This window comes from Phlebotomus papatasi, chromosome 2, assembly GCF_024763615.1.
Source record: "Phlebotomus papatasi isolate M1 chromosome 2, Ppap_2.1, whole genome shotgun sequence".
NCBI lineage: Eukaryota > Metazoa > Arthropoda > Insecta > Diptera > Psychodidae > Phlebotomus > Phlebotomus papatasi.
This window is the reverse complement of record NC_077223.1, coordinates 109,256,920-109,282,645: the sequence shown is the minus strand read 5'-3', so window position 1 is coordinate 109,282,645 and position 25,726 is coordinate 109,256,920. Positions and strand designations below refer to the sequence as shown.

At 32.2% G+C, this 25,726-nt stretch overlaps 2 protein-coding genes across 2 annotated transcripts; both read right to left on the bottom strand.

Annotated features, from left to right (window-relative positions):
* Positions 1-108: 108 nt before the first annotated feature.
* On the bottom strand, positions 109-4,278 carry LOC129800781 (cilia- and flagella-associated protein 20-like). The gene is made up of 3 exons (XM_055845418.1): positions 4,272-4,278; positions 3,914-4,223; positions 109-597 (listed from the first exon to the last, which is right to left on the bottom strand). Exons 2-3 carry the CDS (start codon positions 4,190-4,192, stop codon positions 226-228), a joined length of 651 nt encoding a protein of 216 aa, XP_055701393.1. The 5' UTR covers positions 4,193-4,223; positions 4,272-4,278; the 3' UTR covers positions 109-225.
* Positions 4,279-7,977: 3,699 nt separating this feature from the next.
* On the bottom strand, positions 7,978-25,258 carry LOC129800778 (monocyte to macrophage differentiation factor). Its single transcript, XM_055845414.1, has 5 exons — positions 24,930-25,258; positions 22,722-22,954; positions 17,925-18,115; positions 13,469-13,637; positions 7,978-10,473 (listed from the first exon to the last, which is right to left on the bottom strand). Exons 2-5 carry the CDS (start codon positions 22,950-22,952, stop codon positions 10,213-10,215), a joined length of 852 nt encoding a protein of 283 aa, XP_055701389.1. The 5' UTR covers positions 22,953-22,954; positions 24,930-25,258; the 3' UTR covers positions 7,978-10,212.
* Positions 25,259-25,726: the final 468 nt, after the last annotated feature.

The following is a 25,726-nucleotide window of genomic DNA, read 5'->3' as shown; positions in this document are numbered from 1 at the left end:
TGATGGCGCCACTTCTAACAAAAACCGCAACTTCTTCCCCTGGCGGAAAATTTCACAACTAAACTCAGTTCGCGCCAAAATTCTTTTACGCTCCCCTTCGTTTTATTTTTCAGTTTTCTTCATTTATTTTCCCCAGAATTATGACATTTTCACAATCAAAAAATGAATAATTTATAGATTAATCTCCCAATCTTGAGCTCAATTTCCAAAAAAAAATCTAGAATTTTAAGATTTATCAGATCTCGGGCTTGAGGGATGCTCCTTGGTTTTGTTATCCGAATGATTTTTACTTAAAGTGTCCTTGTGTTTTGGCGGGAAAATGCGTACCCGGAAACAGGAGGGCTTCTCTTCTTCGGGATAGAGCTTTCGGGTGAAATAGATCCTCCGGAGTCGGGTGTTTGCATGGACAACCATCCCTACGGTCTCCACGTAGTTCGTCCCGTAAGCCCTGCGCATGTACTCTGGCAGATTCAGCTGGATCTGGTTCCATCCGGGATTAAGGTATAGTGGCATTTGAGTGCAGAAGATGCCGACTTTGGGCTTCTTCTGGTAATTGGCAAAACGGAGTCTTCGCTTGATCCCCTGGTCGTCGAGGACCTGGTCATTAAAGGGGTATAACTGTGTTATCACACTTATCACACTGTGTTTTACAGTGTTCTCTCCCGAAGTATATAATTAAGTGCAAAACTTTTATAGTTGATAAAATAAGTGCAATTTTGAATGCATCATTATGTTTGAAATGAGCCAAGTCTATCAATTTATAGCGTCCTTTCAAGGTCTCTAACTGTGTTATCACACTTGCACATTAAAATTTTAATATGATTCGCATTAATTGTCGCTGGTGAGAGTCCAAATGTGTAATTTATGTGTTTGAATCATTTTATATTCAAAATTTGATCTATTTGTTGATAGAAAGGTAGACTTGGCCCGCAAAATTTGATATAAATTAATTTATAGCATTAATGCGAAAAATTAATGCAATTTTCTCTTTAATTTTTTAATGTGAAAAATATTTATGCTTTAGGTAAATTTAAACTTATTTTTGCAGGCCAAGTCCACTTCTTTATCAATAAATAGTAAAATCCCAAATATTGTGACTCAAAGACACATATATCATATTTGGACGCTCACAAGCGACAATTAATGTGAATCACATTAAAATTTTAATGTGCAAGTGTGATAACGCCGTAAGTCCATAAAAATTAAATACAGGATCTTATGAAATTTAATTTTGGGAAAAGGAATTAAAAAGTTGATTTCTGCATTCGTCTGATCCTTTGGGAATCTTCCAAAAGGATCCTACACAGTAAAAAAAATTAACACAGTGTGTAATCTTTCACACCACTATTATAGTGTTAAATTTGGAGAAAGTGTTTAATGGTGTTTAATTTAAAATTGTTTAATTTAAAGTTGTTGAATTTCAAGATGTTGAATTTGGAATTGTTGAATTTAAAAATTGTTGAATTTTTATGTGTAAATTCAAAAATTGTTGAATTCTGTTTATTGTTGAATTTTCTTTTCATTTCGAAGATTTTGATTTTTTTGCCTTTTTAGACATTTTTATTGGTTTTTCCTGTAGTCGGGATCCCCCCTAATGCGAAATGATTACATCTGATGCTCAGATCTTCACGATATACTTATTATGCATATAAATATTTGATGTTCTATATGACTTTTGCCCAATGAAAAGCATCTCGACTGAAGTATATGTCTTAATTGGAAATTCAACAATTTTTACACAACTTTTGTTTAAAAATTCAATAACTTTTGTCTCAAAATACAACAACTTTTGTTTAAAAATTCAACAACTTTTGTTTAAAAATTTAACAACTTTTGTTTAAAAATTCAACAAATTTGGTTGAAATACACAATGCTTCACACTATAATAGTGTTAAAAATTATGATCAAACTATAATAGTGTTAATTTTTAATCATGTGACAAAAAATACCATAAAGTTGTGTAATTTTCCACACTATAATAATGTGAAAAACTGTAATCACACGATAATAGTGGTAATTTTTAGAATTTGTTAAACAGTTTTAAATCACGAAACATTGTTGAAAAATTTTTATAATTATAACAGTGAGAAATTTTACACAGATCGCAATTAAATAATTAATTTATCCGATTTCACACTATTATAGTGTTAAATTCTTACACATTTTCAAATTAAACAACATTTTTGAAAATTTTTCAACTATAATAGTGGTAATTTTCAATCACGTGACAATAAATTACCAAAATGTTGTGCATTTTTTAAACATTTCAAAATTAAACAACTAAAATGGTCGATTTTGCACTATTATAGTCATTATAATAGTAAAATTTTACAAATTTTTTTTACTGTGTACTTCTGACATTCTGTTATTATTCTGATCAGGCTCATTCTTCTCCGGAAGCTAGTTTTGAAGCTCATGGATTACAAAATTTAACTGAATAAATCTCTGGTTGATTTGTAGTAAAATTGATAGCTCAAAACCGTAAAAACAGTAATAGATATTGACATGAGGCTTTGGCGGCTTTCCCTTTCATTCCAACACTGAGAAAAAAACGGGGGTGCGATTAACTTTTTTTCCTCGTAAATTTAACACTTTTTAGGTGTAAAAATATATTAACATCTTTTAATGTTAATTTTACATCTTTTTAAGGGTAAAATTAACATGAAAAAGGGTAACTTTAACCCATAATACACCTAAAAAGCATAAAATTTACACCGATTTCGGATAAATAATGCAGGGTAAAATTAACATTTCCGGAATGTTGTTTTAACTTTTTCAGATTTCTCTCAGTGAATGGACATATAAATTAGGCATAAATTCAGTGAGAACATTTTTATACGTTTCTTTGAAAATATAGTTCTCCACAAATATGCTCATTTGCTAACTTTTCATTAATTTTAACAAATCTTGTTTTCGATTTAACATTCAACGGTTATGGGAAGTGCTTTGACTTTAATAATAAATCGAAAAAGCCAGTGATAAACCTAGATCAGCTTAGATCTGAAGCACGTATAAGGCTCAGCTATCTGGCTTAACTCCTCTAATTCCTCATCAAGAATGATTTTTTAGGAAATTGTTGTTTATGATTGAATATTAAGGGTAAATGATTCATTAGATTTTGAAAAATCAATAAAATTGCTTTTTATTAAGATTTTTGAGACCTTGGGGAACTGGGCTAAACCTTCAGTCTGAAGCCGACCTTATAGAGGTGCGATTCGCTCATTATTGCAAATTTGGATTGTGGCAAACTCGAACGATATTTATACAGAAATAATGCAATTTCGTTAAATAATCCTTAAACTTCATGTAACTTATTATCGTTATTAATAAGGAAAATTGGATGAGAAATGCATAAATTATCTGAAAATCTTTAAAATCGATTATCTCGGAAACTAGCACAGGCCTCATATTTTACATATCCATTTAGAGCCTCCTTCAGGCTTGGTATATACGAAATATCACTTGAAAATGAAAAAAAAATGGATGAGAAATGCATTAAAGTGCCTGAAAATCTTTGAAGTCGATTATCTCGGAAACTATGAGAGGTAGAGGCCTCAACTTTACATCCGTTTATTAGAGCCACCCGCGAGAATCCGCGAAAATATTCATTGCCCACGAAAATCCGCGAAATATTGCGACCTGCGAAAATCCGCAAAAAATACGCGCACCGCGAAAATCCGCGAAAAAATACGTACCCCCCCCCCCCCCCGAAAATCCGCTAAAAAATTTCACGCCCCGTGAAAATCCGCCCTTCGAATATCCGCGAGAAAAATTCACGCCCCCTGAAAATTCGCGAGAAAAGTCACAACCCGTGAAAATCCGCGAAAAAGATCATGCCCCATCTTCCAGGTAGACGAGAGTAATGAGCTTAAAGCTCAATGACGTACAAAGATATTAACAAAAATTGATTTACCTGAATTTCGAAGGCGAAATATCTTTTGAGATTCTTGAGTTGTAGGGTAACAAAGGGCCATTTAATCTTCAAGGAGTCCAATGGAGTCAGAGGAGTCTGGATGAAAGCTGTGGCTACATTTGTGCTAATGAGTTCCAGCACAAATCCCCTAATTTCCTCATCTGTGCGTATTTTTCCGTGCCCCGTCTGAAGTTTGCTCACTGACCAATTTTCCAAGGGTTTACTTCCACCGCTGTAAAAAACCGTGATGAAGTCCTTCTTCAAACAAGATTCAGACATTTTTTTGCTTCCGGGAAATTTTTTGCGATCCCTGGCGATTCCTGTTTTCAAAACTGCTTGTATTTGAGGAGATTTTTACCTTGACTCACTGTGATTGCGATCCCTGGCGATTCCTGTTTTCAAAACTGCTTGTATTTGAGGAGATTTTTTAGGCGGGAATCGTCCTTGTCTGAATGCCTGTGGGTATTCTTCAGCACCAGCTCAACGTCCCGATGAAGTGGTGGCCAGATTGTGGTAACTGCGAAATTCCTGTGAAATCTCATGGCTTCGTAGGCGGATGGTTGACTCTCTTCCAGCAATTTCAGCTCCTCTAAGTAGTCCTTTTGGTGCTGAAGCTTCTTCTCGAAGCACCGTCTTTTGCATATCGATGCACTTTTCAAATTGAATTATTTGTCAATAAATTGATTGGGGTTCAAATTGAATTTTCCACTCACTACTCCTCTCCTTTTAGTTCCGGATGAATCTCCTCGGTTTTATTTGACTTTCCTTCGCTGCAAGATTTTTTGCTGAATTTCTTGCTATCTATTTGACGCATATTTATTTAAAATAGTAAAACGAGTAAAACATTATTCTCGTTTCCATGGAAATTGGTCAGGAATAGAATGTGTGAAAGGATGTCAGATTTTAGTAAATAGAACCCTTCAAACCTTCATCATTGATGGGATTGCAAACAAACAACAGGAAATATTGTGTATCAATTTATTCAAGGATTATTTCATGTTTTCCTACCAAACATTCCTTAAATCTGGGTTGATGAATTGATTAAATAAATTTATCAAACCAAATTTACAAGCGTAACCGGATAAATTTTTAACTGGTTACTGGTTAATATATTTTATAGAGATAATTTTGCCTCACTCCTTAAAAGAAGGGAAAGCGTCTTGGAATAACAGAAAATGGAGTATTGGACGAGGTAATTGGTTTTGATCATGGCTAAATTTCCGATTAAAGCAAAAAGCCAATCTTAAACAATTTTCGAATTTAGATTTCAAATAGTTAATGTTTGCCTTTTTATCAGCGTAAAATAAATTTAATGAAAATATTAATTTTTTAAACAACTAACCTTGATTCCACGGGCATGGGACTGACAACCTCATCCCGTACAAGAAAAAATAGTAATGCATGTCTAGAAATCCCTTTGCGGAAAGGCCCTGTTCCTTCATGGAATGTTGTGCCAGCATTATTATTATTATTATTAACTTTTCAAAATTCCTTAAGATTTCTTTTCTTTAATTTTTTTAATAAACCTTTGAAAGTTTAATCTTATTCTCCAAAAAAAGATCTGTCATTACATATGAGTTCCAAAAACAATCAAATATCGAAAAATTAAATTTGATTTAAAAAATTGGTTTGTAAATTAGTTTCCGAATTTTAATTTTTACACTTAATTAAGTTTTGTTTTTTGTTAAGCAATATATTGCTAATTTAAAGTAGTCATAAATTTAGATATAAATAAATAAATTTAAATATTAAAAAAAATATATTTTCGACAATTGATACAAATAAAATAACCTTGAGATTACCTTCCCAGTTGGATTCAGATCAAAAGCGCTCACAAATAACCTAATTCTTTTTTTTTTTTAAATATTTAGCGAAAGCAATTCCTAAAAAAAAACCCAAAATTCCATTTTGAAAATAGAAAAAAAAATGCTAAAACGGATAAATCTATATTTAAAAAAATATTTAATTCAAAATTTTGTAGCAATAAAAATGTTTTATTTTGTATAATAATTAAAAGAAAATTTAAAAGAAAAGCTATTTCGAAACTGTTTTTCGAAAAGTAAAATCAAAGGCTGCTAATTAAATCAAATAAATAACTTTTTCATTTATTTAAAATGCGACCAAATTCTTTTTGTTTTAGGAAAACCATTAAAAAAATAAAAATAAACTTCGAAAAATTAACTTTCACTTAAATTTATTAAAAACAAATATTAAGATCATTTTATTTTAAAATTTTATTTCGTTTCAAATAGCAACATTACCAGGTAGTTTAAAAATATACAATTCCGAAAAGTATATTCCAATGATTTCTAAAACTAATGTCACAATGCTTTTATCATTTATTCTTTTTACTGCTCAATTCTATATCGAAAATCAATTTCACGAGAAACCTAAAAAAAAAGAAAAAAAAATTCAGCCATCTATGTAATTTCGAAATGTTTTATTTTCGAAAAGTCAAATCTAGGGAATTTCGAAAAATTGTGTACCATGCATCTAAAGGAAGTTTAGTTTTTTCTTTTAATTCTTAAATGAATATTTGTTTGAAAATATTTTAAGATAACTATTTAAAAAAAAAATTGACAAAATCAATTTCGAAAGTGCATTTTAGTCTAAGAAGCCTATTCGAAAATAGTGGTTAATTTAATGTTTTTGAATATTAATTGAAACCATTTTATTTTATTTCAAATAACAATTTTAACAGAAATTTTAAAAACGCATCATTTCTAAAAGTGATAATTTAGAAAATATTTTCGAAAAATAATATCTAATTATTTCTGAAAGTAATGTTAAAATGCCTATTCAGTATTGTTCTTTTCAATAGTTTATATTACTATTAAAAATCAGTTGCATGAAAAACCTATTTAAAAAAAGAAAAATTCAGCCTTTTATGTAATTTCGAAAAGTCAGTTCTAAGGAATTTAGAAAAGAATGCCTAAAACGTTTTAAAGTTTTGATTTATTTCTTTTTATTCATTTAAGGAAATTTTTAATTCAAAGAAAAGAATTTAAAGTATTTAATATAAAAAATGTTAAAATTTCGAAAAGTGAATTCAAAGTCTGGTAATGAAAATCTTTTCTTTTTCTGAATATATAGAATATAACCAAATGTATAAAATGTTTTTTGTTTAAAAATATTTTAGAAAAAACAATTTAAAATATTAAAATTCAATTTCGAAAGTACTTTGTCAGAGCTAATTCGAAAATAATGTTAAATGTACTTTGCCAATATCAATTGAAACTTGAAACAATTTTAATTTAAAATTTAATTTAATAATAAATGTATGAAAAATAACTTTAGAAAGTTTAAAAATATGTATTTCAGAGAAATGACAATTTAAAAAGTCATTTCTAAAAGTAATGTTAAAGTACTTATAATTTTTTTTTATTATTTTCAAACGAATTTTGAAAATATTGTCAGATACTTCTTCAAAGAAAATTTTGAATTATAGATTTTTTGTTTATCTTGTTATTCATTTATTTCAATCTTAAAAATTTATGTAAAAATGAACAATATATAACTTTCAAAACTACATAAGAACTTGAAAATAATAACGAAAGTACTTTTTTAAAGTATATTATTTATATCTTTTTTAAGTGTTTTTTAGCTTTATTTTTAAGTTTTATCTTAATATTAAATCAAAAAAAATAGTTGCAAACCTGCTTTGAGGCCTGCCCTGTCTAGGGGATGCTGCACGCCGCTCTTCAGGTGTTGAGTGCCATGCATTGGTGAGCTTTTAATTTACTCCTATACTTCATGCGAGCATCACATACTCGCAGCGAGGTAAGTCGAGTATGTAAAACACATTTTTTTTTCAAGTTTGAAAATCTTTATTGAATTTCAAAATTTTATTAAATTTTCTATTATTGACTTTCAACATAGAACTTCAGTTTTTTCACTTTTTTCAAATTACTTTCTAAAGAATGTCTAGGAAGACAGTACAATATCGTGTGGCAATTTCTTGTCAGATTTTTTTTATTTATTTCTTTTTTAATTTCTAAATGTCTAAGTAAATTTCTTTGTTTTATTGATCAATTTTGTAAAGTTGTGAAGCACAAATTCCTATGTTTTTCTTTAGTATCTTCTATTATTTTCAAATTCAACTTTTTTGGTGGTAAATTGAGTGTAAGATTTTGAAACTTTTTTCGTGAGTTAACTTTTTATATATTTTTTTTATTCTAAGGTTTTTTTTTGAAAAGGCCCCCTACAAAACAGATTTTATTTAAATATTCGATAATCTGTGAATTTTCAACATTTTGGGTTTCATCTAAATCTTTTTTCCATTCTTGTGATTGGCACTTTAATTTTCTTTTTAGCCTGTTGCTATTTTTTGTTAATACTTATTGGCTGTTTTGTTTTCAATACTTTTCTTTTTGTTGCTGAATTACTGTATTTTGAATTTTTTGGCGGGAAAAATTAAGGAGGGTTTATTGAATGTCTGAAGACTTTTTTATTGACGTGTTTTGAGTATCAAAACATTTAAGATTATATTGCTTTCCTTGGGATAAATTAGAGTTTCTCTTTGAAAAGGTAGGTGGAGCTTTCCTGGAGATTTTGTGTATAATATTAATTTTATTCTACAAATTTAAGGTGGTTCCTATCATCTAAAATGATTTTTCATTTTTTTTTCTTAAAATATTCACTAATGAATTATATATCATTCTGGCAATTTTTTTCTACAAGATTAAATTACAAAATAAATATCACATTCAAATGAAAAATTAGGTTAAATTTGATCTAAGCTGGTATTAAACAAAGAGAACTTATAATTTCTGGGTAGATTCATTTGGTGAATTATTGTATTGGGCAGCAACATTGCAATCAATGGAAGTTTTTTCTTTTAATATTCTTGCTTCTGGGACTCTAAAGTTCCTGGTTAGAGCTTTAGGAAAAATAAACTATATTGCCTACTGTGAAAAGAAGATCCTGTAACAACGGGAAGAGGTTATATTGGAATTTGAGGTTATGATAGCTGTAACCTAAATACCATTTCGATATGATTCTTTATAGGAAGAAATCCTGAAAATAAGATTTATAAGTAATTATAAGAACAGTAAAACGTTTTAATGCATCTCCAGTGTAGATTCATAACGATTTTAAATCCTAACCTCAAAAATCTGACTATTTTTAACATCAACGAAATTTTTGATATTAGTATTAGATGCATTTGGCGCGCATAAAAATATTTAAACAAGCTTGATTTTCTTTCTAAACAAAACTTTTATGAGATGTAAAGTAACTTTTAGGGTTATGTTTTTAATTGGGAGACATAACCTATACGAGCAGTTTTGGAATGTTCCAAACCTTAATGTATTCTTTTTTTATTTGAAAGTTTTTGAGAAATGTTTAACATTTTTAATGTGAACAACAATTAAATAAACTTTCAATTGCATTCCTAACCTCAAAAAAGAAAGAGGTTATTTTTTTCTTTTTCTCTGATATGAATTAGATCTTTGTGCATTCTAAAGTGTGTGGTCACACGATCCCTGGATTTCCAGCACTGAGAGACATAGACACGGGCACGGTGATGGTCAGAAAGAATATTTAATTCACTTCTTCCCTTCGCTTTGACGTTTACAAGAATCCTCAAAGTTACCCTACTCTATCTACATCCTACTAGATCCACCACATGAAAAAGAAATGGTATCAAATTACTCAACATTTAATTAAAGTTACACTTTAATAAAGTACTAATAAATTTTTCCGTATGCGCCACGATTTTTTTAGTTTAGATCTAACATAACCTCACATTCGAATATAAATCCTTGCCTTCATCATCCAAAGTCTCACAATCTGTCAAGAAACGATGTTACAAACCATTCTTTTCAGATTCATTCGCTTTCCTATCCTGCTAATGGTATTCACTGCAGTATTTTGTAGTTAATTAACTTTATAACCCTTTTGCGAATCCTACAAAACTTCAAAAAACTCCAGTGAATATTTCCCCTAAGACACAAAAATATGTTTTCAATTAATCACACTAAATCATTCGCACTTGCGTACTTGCGTAAAAATATACGCTACTGAAAGTAAGTTACTACGCGTGTTTTGGTTTACTTATCCTAATAAGATTTGATCATTTCGTATACCTAAAAAAATAACGATCGAAGCAAATGAAATTCGTTTGTTCTTTCTTATTATTTTTTTTTTGTACAAATGGTACAAGATTTGCTTCTGTCTTTTCTGTACCGGTTTAAGGATTCACGGTATCTTCCGGTATCACAATGCGTTTTTTATTATTTTTCACTTTTTTTACATTCTTGCAAATAATGCAACAAAGTTGGTAGAGAGACATGTGATGTCTAGGTGTACAAATGTTTGAGAATTGCAAAATAGTGGACACTTGCGGCCAATACAACAAATAAATGCCAAATGGCATGGGCACATGGAACTTTACCGTCAGCTTTGAAGAAGCACACACCCAAAATATAGAGTAATCCACCAATTTTGAGCTCATCCATGCCATTGAATTCGTGTCCGCATATCATTATCACAATTGATGGTCCAAGTCCCATAACAATGTACAGGAAAGTCTCCAGGCATTTATATTTCTCATGGTAAACCTGCAAAAGTTTGAGTGACATATGGTTAGAATTTTAGGTCAATGTGTCTATATCGATTGTTTCTTGCAAGATGTACAAGGTAGTTAATTCGGATTCTCCTAAATAATTAATTGGAAATTGGACTTTGAGCCCTATAAGTTCCCATAAAGTTCATGACAGAACTTTGAAATGCCAATTGATTATTTAAATACCAGTAATCAAGTTTAGGCTTAAAAGCATGAATTACGGTAATGAATTTTATTCATATATGTACATATTAAAATTGATAATTTGTTGGAAGTTTTGAAACACGACTAAATCGGATTCTTGTAGATATGTGATCAAAAATTTGACTTTGTACTATGTATACCCTAACAAGGGTATATTAATATGGGTGACTAGAGCCCTATAAATAAGCAGCAGATACTTCAGAAACCAGTTCTGACCAAAATTCCGAAAAGCTAAATTCCCGAAAAACTAAAAATTCCGAAAAACCGATTTTTTGTGATTTTTACCCGTTTGATATTTTTGCTTTTCGGAATTTTGGCTCTTTCGAGATTTTGGCTTTTGGGATTTTAACCGGGACCTCTATAATTCAGATTCTTGGACATATATCACTTAAAATTTCAATTTGACTACTCCTTAGAGCTCAAGGGGTAACTCATATTGAGAAACCCTTGTCAATTGTCCGAGAAACGCTTCGCGAAACTCACTTTTTGCATCGCGAAACCCGAGAAACCAGAAACCTTTGTCAGAAAAAATGGGAATGAGTTACCCCTTGTTAGAGCTTTTCAAAAAAAAAAAAATTAAAAAAAAAGAATACGCTATAAAATATTAATATATATTTAGGAACTAAAAAAAATACGATAATTGTGTATTTTTTGTCTTAACAGAAAAATGTACAATCGTAATATCCCATAATTTACTGCTTTCATGTTCATAAGCAGTAATTTTAGTAAAAATAAAATAAAATTCATAGATAATTATTAATTCAAAATTAGCAATAGAAATTATTCAAGCTGGACAGTAACAACTAAAATAAGATACGTAAAAAATCTATTTTTGTAAGTAAAACGAAATAAAGTTTGGTCAACAAAAATATCAAATTGATTCAGCAAAAAAATATTTGATTTATTTTTTTTATATTTTTTTTATTTATTTATTTATTTTTTATTTTAATTTTTCTATTTTTCTGGTTTCGCCAAGAATCTTGGTGGAATCATTCTTGGTGGGAAAGCGCATGGAGACAAATGAAAATTCGAAATGGAAGAGCAATCAGCGCTAAAGCGGCGAATATGTAAACTTGCTCTTTAGACTTCCGGTCAATTCTTTAATAGATTTAGTTTGGCTTGGAAGTGGTTTTCTCTCTTTGAACAAAGACTAACGACAATAAATTTGCTTCACAAGGACCTGTCAAAGTCTGCAGTATAATGCTGAGAAATCCAAAATTGAGAATTTAGAATTTCGAAATTAAATAGCTGACCCAGCTTACCAATTCCATAAGTCTTGCCAACAATTTTTGATTCGAAAATAAAAAACATATCAAAAAAACGTTGTTCGAAACTTTAAAAAAAAAACAAAACATAAGAAGTAAAAAAAATGAAAATTTATGCATTTTGTTATTTTTATGGAAGCTAATAAACATTATAAAAAAGTATATGATCCTGTTTATTTAAATTTCCTCTGATATCGCAAAAATTGGAAATTGAATTACTTGCGCTCTAACGGTTCTAACACTTGCCAAAGTTATAATATCGAAATTTCGAACAAAAACTACTTAAGTTTCTGTAACAATGAAAATTTAGTTCAGGTTCAAATTCTCGATGGATTTTCGATTAGGAATAACTTTGCTTCAAGCAAAGCTTTAAAGTTAATTCAAATTGGGTAATTCAAAATTCATCCCATTCTGTTATGCATTGAAAAGACTTGGAAAACCTACCAATCATCTGTTATACGCGCTTCAGACCTAAGGCTTAGACATGTAGCTTAACTCTTATGATTTCTTATCAGTCAAGATATTTTGGAAAGTTTGACTTAAGATTGTATTATTAAAGACAAATGACCTTTTAGATTCTGAAAGAGCAATAAAATTAGTTGCCATTTGGGATTCTCTCAGATCTTCAGGAACTAGGTTAAACCTCTAGTCTGAAGACCGCTTTATACCGCTTCTAAGTGTGTCTTAACTAAAATGGAAAGTCTTGTTGACTTTTTCTCATATTACGAATCGTTGTAGCACTTAGATAGTTAATTACAGTACCAGGAAAAATCCCGAAATTCAAAATCCTTAATAGGTAGAAATCCCGAAAAGCAAAAATCCCGAGTGGCTCGAAATCCTGAATAGATCAAAATTCCGAAAATCAAAGTGTCGAAAGCCAAAATACCGAATTGTGACAATCCTAAAAGGGTTTGAAATTATATAAACGATAATGTGTGGAATCTTTTCTCAAAACTTAGAAAATTGGCCTTTGTTTCAAGCAAATGGGGGTGCAATCATGGGAGTAGATATAACACTTAAAATTCGGGGTTTAGGTTTTTCGGGTTTTGCCCAAGGTTCCCGAAAAATCCCTATGGAGATTTCTGCGCCAAAAGATAGGCAAATTGCACTGGCATTAAGCTCAATGGGGAACCTTTATTTCGAAAGGAAGTTTCCGAATCAAATACTCTCAGTCAAAGTCCGTGTTCACCTGGCCCATATTTCGTTATTCACATCTTTTTGGACGTACCAGAGGTTAGTTAATTCGGATTCTTTTGAATATCTCATCGAAAATTTGTCATTGAGCCTTATATAAGTTTTTCGGTATTGCTATTTTTATTCTTAGAAGAATTAAATTCATAATGCATAATTAGTATGTATATTGATTTGAGTCCTGTTAAATAATTCATGAAATTTTGTGATGACTTTTAGCCTTTCCAAATATATTTGCCGATAATGACCCATATACAGGACTACATGACCAAATTGAACTTTGCACCTTCAATTAAGCTGGTATCATAATTGAACTGTGTTTGTGTTTACCTGCTGGTAGAGGATTCCTAATCCGGCGAGAAGCCACACCAGCCATTTGAGTGCGAGGATTATTGTGGGATGCGTAGGTGGGGTTAGTGTCAACCAGGGGTAATAGGATCCAGCAATGAAAACATAGATCATTGCTCGGTCACATCTATGGAGGACATCCTTGAGTTGCCTGTCAAGAGAAAAATAAAGAGGAAAAACACATTTTCAAGAAAGGCCATTTGAATTAACCATCACTCAATTAATTCGTAATGGATGTTTCCTAATTTGACAGGATAAAAAAGTTTCGTGTGGGAAGTTTTCAACACAAAAGGCACTTTCTGTAAATAAAATACAGAAAAATGGGGTGCAATAGAAACAAAAATCATTTACTATGTGGGTTGTCCAATTTTATGAAGCTCATTTACCCTCCAAACACCCATAGTTACCTAGTCCAAATTGCCAGGAATATTAGATTGGGGGTATAATAAAATTTCCATGAAGTGTATGAGATGGAAAATCGGTAAATTAGTGTGATTATTTATGAGAGCAAACATCTTCAAATTAATCCCTATATTTAGGTACAACTTGTTAGACAACATGCGTTTGTTTGATTGATTGATAAGATTAGACATCTTTCCCATGGATTTCCCTCCTATCATCCTACTGTTATCTCCTACATTAAATATTTAGGACATTAATCATGAGCTCTAAGAAGGAGTCCCAAGATATTGCTCCATTCAGTTTGAAAATATATTTCATGTAAGATTCATTTGAAATCGAGCCTTTTTGTTTTACGTAACCAAATCGATTTTTATTTATTTAGGATTCCTCGAAAGAGTAATGGATATCTTTTATTAGAGGTAGTTTAGATACTTGAGAGAGAAAGAATGCAAAGTTGGGTGTTCGAAAATAGCTTTCTAATTAGGTTTGTGGAGTATGGTTTTCTTCTTCAAGTCATTACCATGTTCAAAGATGAATTTTTAGACAAATTCCTCTTGCTCTAATTCAAAACTCGGAGAACATTATTATATTTCTAATCGGTCTAATCCGTCAATTTTGAAAGATTTCTTAACTCTTTGTATAAATTAATTTTGTTAGAGGCCAAATGGTTTGAGATAGCAAATTGAGAATCTCGATGGACCACCCCATAAGTGTTCATTGGGAAAAATCGGTTTAGTTTCATGACAATTTTAAAAATTCCACAAAAAAATCATGCCTAAAAGGTGATAGTTCGCGTAATAGCCACTTGAGAGTTTATAGAGCAGGGGTGAGCAAGAATCATTTGAAACCGAATAAACGTCAAAAATAAGTTTTTCCAGGTAGCATTTTGACCACTGACGTACAATTTTCATTTGACGTTTGTTCGGTTTCAAACGGTTCTTGATCATCTATGTTATAAAACATCTTGGATATCATGGATCTTGCATAGTTTACAATCAATTCTTAAGCAAAGGACTTTTTTTTTTCAAATGAAACCAGAAATTTATCAGTCCGATCAGTCAAAAGAAAAAGCTCTCCTATAGGTCGTTTGAGCCTTAATGAAACTTTAAATAGATTTTTGATCAATCGTGAGATTTAAAAGAAATATTAATGAAAAAAGAACAGAGAAATTACTGAGGCAATATTTAGAAACGCAAGGTAATAGTTAACCCATTCAGTCAATGTACCAGAAATACTTGAGATAGAATGTTCAAATTTTGGGGTTAGTTTCCTACAGATTAATAAATGTATTTTTTGAAAAGAAAATTTTTTTTATCTATTATGGGGGCGCGGGGATTCGCCCTCAAACATACGTCTTAACGATCACTGAATTTAAATTCTGTACATTAATTCATTGCAAACTCTATTGCTTTAGATAGAGTAACTATCCAAGAAAACAAATTGGCAACCAGAATTCAAATCAGGAAGCCAATTTTTTCGACGGGATGTCGAATTTTCCGTTCGCAATTTTGAGCAAAAATTTTGCACGACCTTCCACGAAGCAAGAAAATAATAACAAAATGTATTTTCATCTCTGTAGGACTATTTTTCCCAAGTAATTGAAGAACTAAAGTTACTAAAAATCCATTCCCGACAGCAATTCGAGTATCAGTTGCCCAGGAATAAATTATCTAAAATCATTCAATTTGCGTATGATGTATAATACCATGGTAAGGAATGGGTTAAGGAATGTTCGTGGGTGTCGCGTTTATAGCTTTCGTGTTAGTAGTTTCGTATTCGTGGATTTCGTGTTGGTGGTTTCCGAGTTTACAGCTTTCGTATTTATAGCTTTTGTTTTCGTGGCTTTCGCGTTCATAGCTTTCATGCTCGTGAAACGAATACGTAAGCCACAAATACGACAGCGGCAAACATGAAAGCCATTTTCGGGATCGTGTCTTTCTCATTCGTGGTTTTCTCGTTCATAGCTTTCATATTCGTAGTTTTCGGCTTTGCAGCTTTTGTATTCGTGGCTTTCGTGTTCGTGGCTTTCGTGTTCGTGGCTTTCATGGCTTTTGTATATGGCCCTCGTGTTCTTGACTTTCACGTTCGTGATTTTCGTGCTCGTGGCTTTTGCATTCGTAGTTTTCGTGTTCGTGGCTTTCAGGATTGAAGCTTTAGTATTTGTGGCGTTCGTGTTCGTGAACTTCGTGTTTGTGGCTTTTGGGTTGTAGCTTTCGTATTCGTGGCTTTCGTGTTCGTGACTTTAGTGTTTGTGTGTCCTGTTCATGGTTTTCGTGTTCGTGGTTTTCGGGTTCGTGACTTTAGTGTTTGTGTGTCCTGTTCATGGTTTTCGTGTTCGTGGCTTTCGGGTTCGTAGTTTTCGTGTTTGTGGCTTTCGGGTTTGTAGTTTTCGTGTTCGCAGATTTTCAGGTTTGAAGCTTTCGGTATTCGTAGTTTTCGCTTTCGCCATAGCCTTCGTGTTCGCGGCTTTCGCATTTACGTCTTACGGGTTTGCAGCTTTCATGTTCACGGCTTTCGTGTTCACAGCTTTCGTGTTCGATGCTTTCGCGTTCGCGACTTTCGTGTTTGCAGCTTTCGCGTTCGTAACTTTCGCTGTCGGAGTTTTCATGTTCTTGGCTTTCGTGTTCAGGAATTCCGCGTTCATGGCTTTCCTGTTCGTGACTTTCGGGTTCGTGGATTTCGCGTCCACGGGTTTCACATTCGTGGCTTTTGGTTTTGTAATTTTTAAATAGTTTTAGCCTCAACACTAGCACTTCTGGTTTTCACGGTTTTCGTGTTTGGAGCTTTCACGTTTATGGTTTCACGCTCTTCGCGGAACTCTTGCAGATCTCACTGCTTCTTCTGGCCAGTGAATTTTTTTACGTATAAAACCATATTTAACCTGAAAGTTTCGTTTATATTTGCCAATGACCTTTATTATGACTTTCTTAGGGTTTTTCAAGGTCATTGGTCAAATTCAACAATTGGACAAAAGGGAATTCCTTAGAAATGTCTTAAAATTTTCAATTAATCATAAATGGAGGGAATCTTGAATGAATTGTAATTGCAAATCTACGTTCAGTTCAAACAGTTCAACCCGTGTTACATCAGTTTTAGAAGTATATGAGCTTTCTGACCCCTTGAGCTTTTCACCAGGCCCCAACTGTCGCAACTTCCCTTTTATCATTTTTATTTAAATTTTTAATAAGAATCAATATTTATTAAATATTTAAATATTTACATTTTGCGTATTAATGATTCAGAGCTTTATTATGTGAAATTTTTGTATGATATTTTTTTCTGTGTGCCTATGTCGCATGATTTGGTCTATCCCATTCTTTTGCACTTGAATCTAAATTGAATTTAATTTTAATGTCTACAAGAGGAATATGTGCTATTTCGGTTGATTGAATTTCACTAAATCGAAAATTTATGTGGAATTTCTGTTCAAATTTGATTGAAACTACTTCAATATTAATTGCTTTAAAAATCGTTCTGCGAAATCAATTTGCTTCACTCACACGAGTTCGACTACTCCGCGAAGTACATCTAATCCGTCTTTGCATTTTTTTTTCTCTCAAACTCATGCACTGCAGAAATATTGAGAGGAGGTACTCAAAAGACCTGCATCAAGTGTCTAATTCATCCAATGTCGTCAACACATTTCTGAAGAATGTGTCTCTTGAGATACTGGTTTTAATTGCTCTCGATACACCTTTGAATGGGAAGCTTAAAGACCAATCAATTTTGCGTGCTATAGAAATTATCCGATATAAACGATATATCACTATTCATCTTTAACTGTTGTTTGCAGAAGAGTAGAGAATAAACAAGAAGAGCCATTGGCAAATATTGAGTTGTATACAGTTTCTTGCCACTTCACGTGTCTCTATCGATTGGTCTATTTAAGTTGGGTATTCGAGCATTGCAAGAGTAAGTACTTTTGCCGCTCTTTTTGCTCCTCAGACAGCCAATTTTCGCGAAAAAAAAATCTATCGGGACGCTAATTGAATAAGACAGCCCTATAGGGGGATGGGGTAGGGCGGTTCTAAATTACCTGTTTCGGTTGCAGTAGAAGACTGTGTGAAAGAAGGTGGATATGGCAAAGAGGAGAAAGAGGGCTGTTCCATAGATGAATCCAGCTACTCTCTGAGCATCGCTTCCACTGCGCCAGATGAGTTGTAGGCCTGCATATACCGCAGGCCCTACCCAAATACCATGAGTTATGACATTTGCAATATGTTCAACCTGGAAGGGAAGTACATTAGTATTCATTAGGATTTATCACTTTTAGACCCCATCCATTGATATTTGTTAATTAAAAGTCTTCCCATATAACTTCTAAGACCGTATTTGAGCCCAACGTTGAGCCCTATATAAGCCCTATGTATCAAAGTCCAAAAAATTATCGCCGAGTTTGATTGGATTTAATGTGCCAGACGAAGAATTCATTCACTAGACAACTTTCCTATATTATTTCAAGTGATTCTGATAACAAAATGAACTTGCGATAAGAAGTCCGTTGCCATATCAAGAACACTAGGAAAAACGGAATGTGCAATAAGAAGATGAAATTCAAAGTCTCATCAGTTTAATTTGCAAAATATGTCTTGATTGTGATTTATGGAATTGTCTTTAGCACAATGATCAACATTTCCCATACAAGCTGAATGTAAAGTGAACTTTTAGGGCACACTTTACTGAATGACATGCATATCTGGTTTTATCTGTTCAGCAATTTTTTCGCGTGTAATTTTTTTATCACGGAAGTCTTAATTTTCTGCTGGCAAAAACTCACGAGTTTATTACTGTTCTGTTCATGTACAGCGGAGGAGTCATGTTTTTAAGAGAAAAAAAGTGTAGGGCAAGTTCTTTTGACATTGAGTAAAATTAGTTAATTTTTTGTTGTGTCAAAAAATAATCTTTCATAACTTAAAAGTGCTCAATCAAAAAATTTCGAGTATTAATTTCTTGTATAACTTTAATGGAGCTTTATTAGCTAAATTAACGAAGTATTAGCTGTATGATGCAAATATCCTGGGTTCGATTGAATAATAAAAACGTTTCAAGATCGTTTAATAATAAGTTACATATGTTAAGGTGTCTACACATTATAAGAAATTTCTATCAAAAATTAGCTTCAAGAAATGTTCTTCAAGAAAATTGCCTACACATTGGTGAGAATTTTTGACAAAAAGATGGATTTTTGAAGAAAATTTGTCTAATGTGTTGACAAATTACTTCAAAAATCATATCCAATTGAAGGTAATTTCCATCAAAAATTTTTGAAATAATTCTTGATGAAATCAGCTCCAATGTGTAGACACCTTTACAGATAATGTATCTAAAATCTGCAGAAAATAGTATAAAGTTCAACTGATTTTCAAATATTGCTGATCGTTAAAAATTTTGAGTCAATACCTGGGCGAACCTGGGTCAGAGGGGCATATATCCGGTCGATTTTCATTTTGTTTTCCTTGTTGGAATAATTTTAAAATTCACTTACAATAAAAATATTAATATTCATAAAATTGTTTTCGCGTTTCCGATACATTGAACTTTGAACTGTATATTTTTATTTAATTTTCTTTTGAAATATGATCTAGATTTTAAGGTTATGCATAACATAACCTCACATTTAAAAACAAAACAGGAGTAATAAGCAGAATTATTTATTAGAAGAGAGTAGCACAGCTGTAAACGTCTTTTAACTCTTGTTTACCCCTTTAAGGACGATTGGAACACCGGTGTCCCATAAAGAAAATAATATTTCCTGACTATACCTAAAGTTATTTTTTTCTAATGTTTGTACGTAATTGCAAAGTAGAAGGTGAACGAATCTAGGATATTTGTTAAAAATCTCCAGCTATTTGCTATAGGGGAAGTGCTTATAATTTTGGACAGTCTGCTTATAAGCATCGATATCCCAAGTTTGAAGTGCCATATTTTCAATACTAATTGACTTTTCTTGTTACTCTCTTTTCAGAAGGATTGTTTAGAAACTTGGCAAGCTATTTATCATCTCATTTTTACTAAAATTAGTTTTAATACGTTTAAAAATGAATTGATATGTAGAGGTGAATTTGACTCTTATTTTGGACAACTTGGTTATTAATTTTTACAACTTGTCTGTAAATTTGGACAGATAATCCGCCTCAACAGGATGCCCATTGTTCTTCATTTCATGAACCAATCTTACCAAGTCCTCTTCCTGGTCATGTAAGGGAAACGTGGAATGTCACAAGAAGCCCAGAAACTTTCCATATCATTCATTAAAGTGAGTTGACTTCGGTACTCCAAGTACGTGCGGATTCGCTCATTCCCTGCCCTTTCCGGGAGCCTTTTAAGGCATTTCTCACTGCATCTCTTTCGTAGAGATGATGCTCCTTCATTTCTCCAGGCATTTGTCCAACCTAGTCATCACAAAAGCTAAAACTTCACGAAATTTCGTGAGAAAAACACCTGTCCAAAATAAGAATCATCACCTCACTGGTGAATGTCTTAAAAAATTTCCCATTTTTCACACGAAAAATATAATTCACAAGGCAAATCTCACTTCAGGTCAAATGTACAAATCATCAGTAACGTGAATCAACACAATATTCAATGAATATTCAATAATATCACTCAAAAACAGCGAACAAACTTTGTTAGTACTTCACCAAAACTAAATAAGACTGAAGTAAGCCACGAAGTTCTGTCATATTTCTCGTAAGCAATTGCTCACACTGAATTTTCAACAAAGCAATTTCAACTCAAATCATATTCAAATTTTAACGTATTTAGTGTTAAAATATTCCAAAAGGAACAAATATTTAGATATAATTCATTATTCATCAAATATTGGAATAAAGATCCATCATTATAATCAATTTATTTTTAGTGTCCAATGTTATCCTCAAAGTGTCCAAAATAAGAAACTGGACAAAATTAGAAGCATTTCCCCTATAGTAAATCTTTAAGCTTAAAAATGGCGAATTTTAAAATTCTCATATTGAAAAATGATTTTAATTATTTTTTATATTTCCAATTTTTTTTTAAGCAAAATCCTTTTGGGAATAAAACCTACATTACTCATACGTAATATTTTTCATTAGACTGAAAATTATTATTCATTGCTATCGTCAGAGAAATTACTTTAAATTTTGGGCTATTTTTGTACCTATCGTTCGTAGAAGTAAAAATGCACCGAATCAAACTCTGTTGGATTTTCCAAGGTTAGATATAAGACGTTTTATTGATTTTGTTTATCGGTTAAATTTTTATTGCTGATTTTCGGTCCGTAAAAAGTGTTTCGGCGTTAAAGGGTTAACTTAAAGAAAGAGTAACTGTTGGAGCTTAGACTCTAACTGACAAGGAAGATCTATTACAAAACTATTTCCCTCAAACTTCTCAAACTTCCCTTCCTGTAAGCTTCGCATATAAAACTCAATATATTACACTTTTTGCAGAATCTCTATATTAGATTTTTTATAGGGTTTTTTCTCCCGAAGTATATAATTAAGTGCAAAACTTTTATAGTGGATAAAATAAGTGCAATTTTGAATGCATCATTAAATTACATTAGATGTTTGAAATGAGGCAAGTCGATCGATTAATAGAATCCTCCCAAGGTCTATAACTGTGTTATTACACTTACATATTAATTTAATTTTTTTAATTTAAATTTTAATATGATTCACATTAATTGTCGCTGGTGAGAGTCCAAATGTGTAATTTGTGTGTTCGAATCATTTTATATTCAAAATTTGATCTATTTGTTGATAAAAAGGTAGACTTGGCCCGCAAAATTTGATATAAATTGATTTATAGCATTAATTCGAAATATTAATGTGATTTTCTCATTAATTTTTAATGTGAAAAATATTTATGCTTTAGGTAAATTTAAACTTATTTTTGCAGGCCAAGTCCACTTCTTTATCAATAAATAGAAAAACCTCAAATATTAAGTGACTGAAAGACACAAATAACATATTTGGACGCTCACAAGCAACAAATAATGTGAATCACATTAAAATTTTAATGTGCAAGTGTGATAACGCCGTAAGAGAGCAAAATTTACGTTAAAAATGGCGACGAAGTGGTTATTTTTACATTGTTAATAAAAATCAGTTTTTAAGTAGTCCCAGTGTTAAATTTGAGGAGAAATTTCACGAATCTAAAGCCAATACATCTAAGTAACTTTGTGTCAAATTTCACTTTTTCTTAAAAGTGGTGATAAGTGGTTACTCCATCCTAAAATTTGATTTTTTTTTAGTAAAGGCTACGGGTGTACCACTTTGTATTCACCAGTGCTTTGTCTGGCTGTCTTTATTCAATGTCGGGTAATTATTTTCTCGACTGAAGTATATCCGGCAGCATTAAATCTCAATCATCTCTATGCAATCAACAGTTTCGAACCTGGGAATGCAGCCCCTCAGTCCTAAAGCCAGTGATTTACCAGACTATAGGCTCTCACTGAAAGATCAATTCCGGAATCTAATTCAAGTTTTCATTGAAATTGTCGCACTCAAGGGCACGTATCTTCCTTTCAATTTGTTTGAAAGTTAAATAATGCACAACTTAAGGATGAGTTTGATTGAACTTCAACAAGTCTTGAAAGTTCTTGCGGTTTTGGACTTTAAACTTTTATGAGTAATTGTAAATTTTGTAGTTCAATTAGTCCACTTGTCGTCTGGCAGAGTCATAGAAAGTCTTTCACATTTTCCCCGACACGTGCTACCATTGATTATAAATAAAATGAGTGTGGGGAATGTAGAAAGAAAACGTGAACAATTTCCCCACAACTATAGCGCGCTTTTTTTTCTCGCACGTTGTAAAATAAATTATGCAATTGTAAACAAGAAATTGTTACCTCTGTCGGAGTATAAGCTGTTCCCGCTGGTGCTCTCTTGTTCATCCAGTGGACATTTTTCAGTTGACCACAGGGTATGTCAAAGAGCTTGTGTTTCAGTCTCATCCAGAAGGTTCCGAGCCTAGTAGAACTCAGAACGTCTGCCCCAGAATGTCCCATACTGGGGTGCAATTTGGCTTTAGTGGTTGTTGACGTTGCGTATCCACCACTGCGAGAGATTCCATCTTTCATTGCTATCCAGGAAGAGAATAATACGTACAGAGCGGTTAATGAGACTGCTCGCACTATCGCGCATCTTGTATTACAGTAGCGTAAGTGCATTTTAACCGTTTTTTTAGTTGTCTTAAAAGTCTCTACATAACTTCAATAGAAATATTCTTGCAGTATCGCAAGGATTTTGAAGTCCATTTCTCTGTCTTGGAACGGTTTTGCAATAAAAGATGCATGAATTTAGGCGCAAACTGATACAATTTTATTTTAGAACTATCCAGAGAACTATCCAGAGCTATAAAAAAACTGACGAGAGATATTAAGTTTGCAACAAGATACAAGAATAAGCCAACTGTACTGAGCCTCCGAAATACGGTATACAATCTTTTGTGCTTTCTTTAGCAAGCAAAATCATGATTTTTTGTCCCTAAAGGTGTCTACACATTATGAGAAATTTCTGTCAAAAATGACCTTCAAGAAGTGTGCATCAAAAAATTTGTCTACACATTGCTATGAATTTTTAACAAAAAGATGGGGTTTTTGAAGAAAATTTGTCTAATGACCTCTACACATTGGGAGCAATTTTTGTCAAAAATTGCTTTTTTGAAGAAAATTCCCTGCAGCGTTGTAGGTGGAAACGTCAAGTTTCTGTCAAAAACGCAATTTTTGACGAAAATTGCTCCCAATGTGTAGACGCCTTAATGTATAGGCAATTTCTTTCAAAAATCACATCCAATTCAAATTAATTTCAATCAAAAATTTTTGAAAGAAATTATGTGCTACATATTGGAACTCAATTCGTCAAAGTCCTTTTTGACGGAATTCTTGAAGGAAATCATTTCGAACTTTCGTTTTTTGAAGTTTCGCTCATTTGGTATTACAGAGGCACAACTGCAGCTACAAGTTTAGTTCTAACGTTTCACAAAAATTTTTATTACTGAAAGTGTAATTAACTAAGCGTAATAAAGTTTTGTGTAAATTTAAACGACTTGAGTAAAATGTTTGTATAATTGACAATTAAACAGTATAATAATTGCCACAGTAAAAAACGGTTTTAGTTACTTTACCATGATTTTCATTCCAAATTTTACATGAACATGTCATCTTGTATATTGATACACATTTGTGTAATTTGTGTCAATTTGTCTGGAAGCTGCGTAATTTTACACGAAACATGTTACAAAATGTACACAACTGTATAATCATTCGCAGTTGATTACACAGTTTACCATTACATAAAATTTAAATTACACATTTTCAGATTACACTTTTTTGCTGAAATACATATTTAAGTAACTTTACAAAAATAACTGTAGTAAAAAGCAAATCAACGATTATCCTTGTAATCTTTCTTAAATAAAATTAATCTATTGTAGTGTTTAGCCAAAAGGATTGTGTGTGATTTTTGTGTAATTGTTATTTTTTCTGTGTTTATTTGTGATAATTTATGTTTCTAGTTTACATTTTTTGATAATCGTTTCACAAAAAACTTTTCTACTTTTTGTAACAAAGTTTTAGTGTAAAGTTAAACGAATTGTGTAAAACTTTTGTGTAATTGACATTTTTACTATGTAAGTTTTTATTCATTGCTAAATTTGCCAAAAAGTTTGCGGGCATTTTAGTATTTAAAGCCTTCCCTAAGAAATGCCCATAAAGGATATATGCCCTTGTAATATCAAATGAACAACATGCATTAGGTCGCGGTAATTACATGGTAGAGATGCTTTTGAGTCTCCCTGCGTGACTCTAATATCTAAGAAGTGATTACAGTATTTTCCACGTTATAAACGCTCTGCTAAATGTCAGTATATCTCTGTATCTTAAATTGTTGAATCAGACACTCAATTGAACTACCAACTTGTATATATAATTAAACTTTCCACCATGAGACTGTACGACTTCCTCTATAGGAAAAAAGCCTCCAAAAAAAAATCTCACATAAAGTTAACTCCGCAGAAGAAGCAGCAAAAAGTCAGGGCTTCTTTTGGGGTCACTTACCGCAGACTGTGAAAGTATTAAATTTTCAGTAATTTCTGAGGCAAGAATTTGGGCCCCAAAGATGGTCTCTCCGCAAATTGGTGGACCTGCCCGAGAAGACACAAGTCTGGCACACGTAATCACACTTTCAGTTCGTATTTGGTTGTTTTCACGATAAAACTAATTACACTCTGAGATGTTTACAAGAAATGAATCGCACTCAAGCAGTTGAGCTTGTGAATTGGGTTCCTGCCTCAGTCTGACTGGCGTGCTACTGGAGCGCATATGGAGTGTCTTCTCTCTCTCGTCGTATCAACCACTTTTTACTGACAGCTCTCACAGACGTCACTAATTGCACACTATTACACAATTTTGCCGACTTATACAATAAGCACCCTGCTGGGGGTTTAGATGTATTGCAGCTCGATATAGTTGGTTTCTTCACTCACGTGATTTCCCAAAGCAAGCGCACTTTGGTCACGTTTCGATGGTAACTCCATCTGCATAAAGCGGAATTGACTATATATTTGAAATTTTGTACTGAGTACCAACGAACAATCAAGATACTTCACAAAGTTCACCAAAATATCTATCAATCCCAATATTCGCAGTGTTTTTAGAAAATTCGGCGGTTATAGTAACGGTTAAAATTTGAATTTAATTTTGACACTATACTGAAATATGTCAAGGATTTGTCAAAAGTAAAAAGGACTATTCAAAGTCAAGTGTGTCATTAAATTACAACGGATCTCAGTGGCACAATAGTTAATACTTTTGGTCTTGGCCGGATGAGATCTCTGACTCGATTCTCAAAGTTG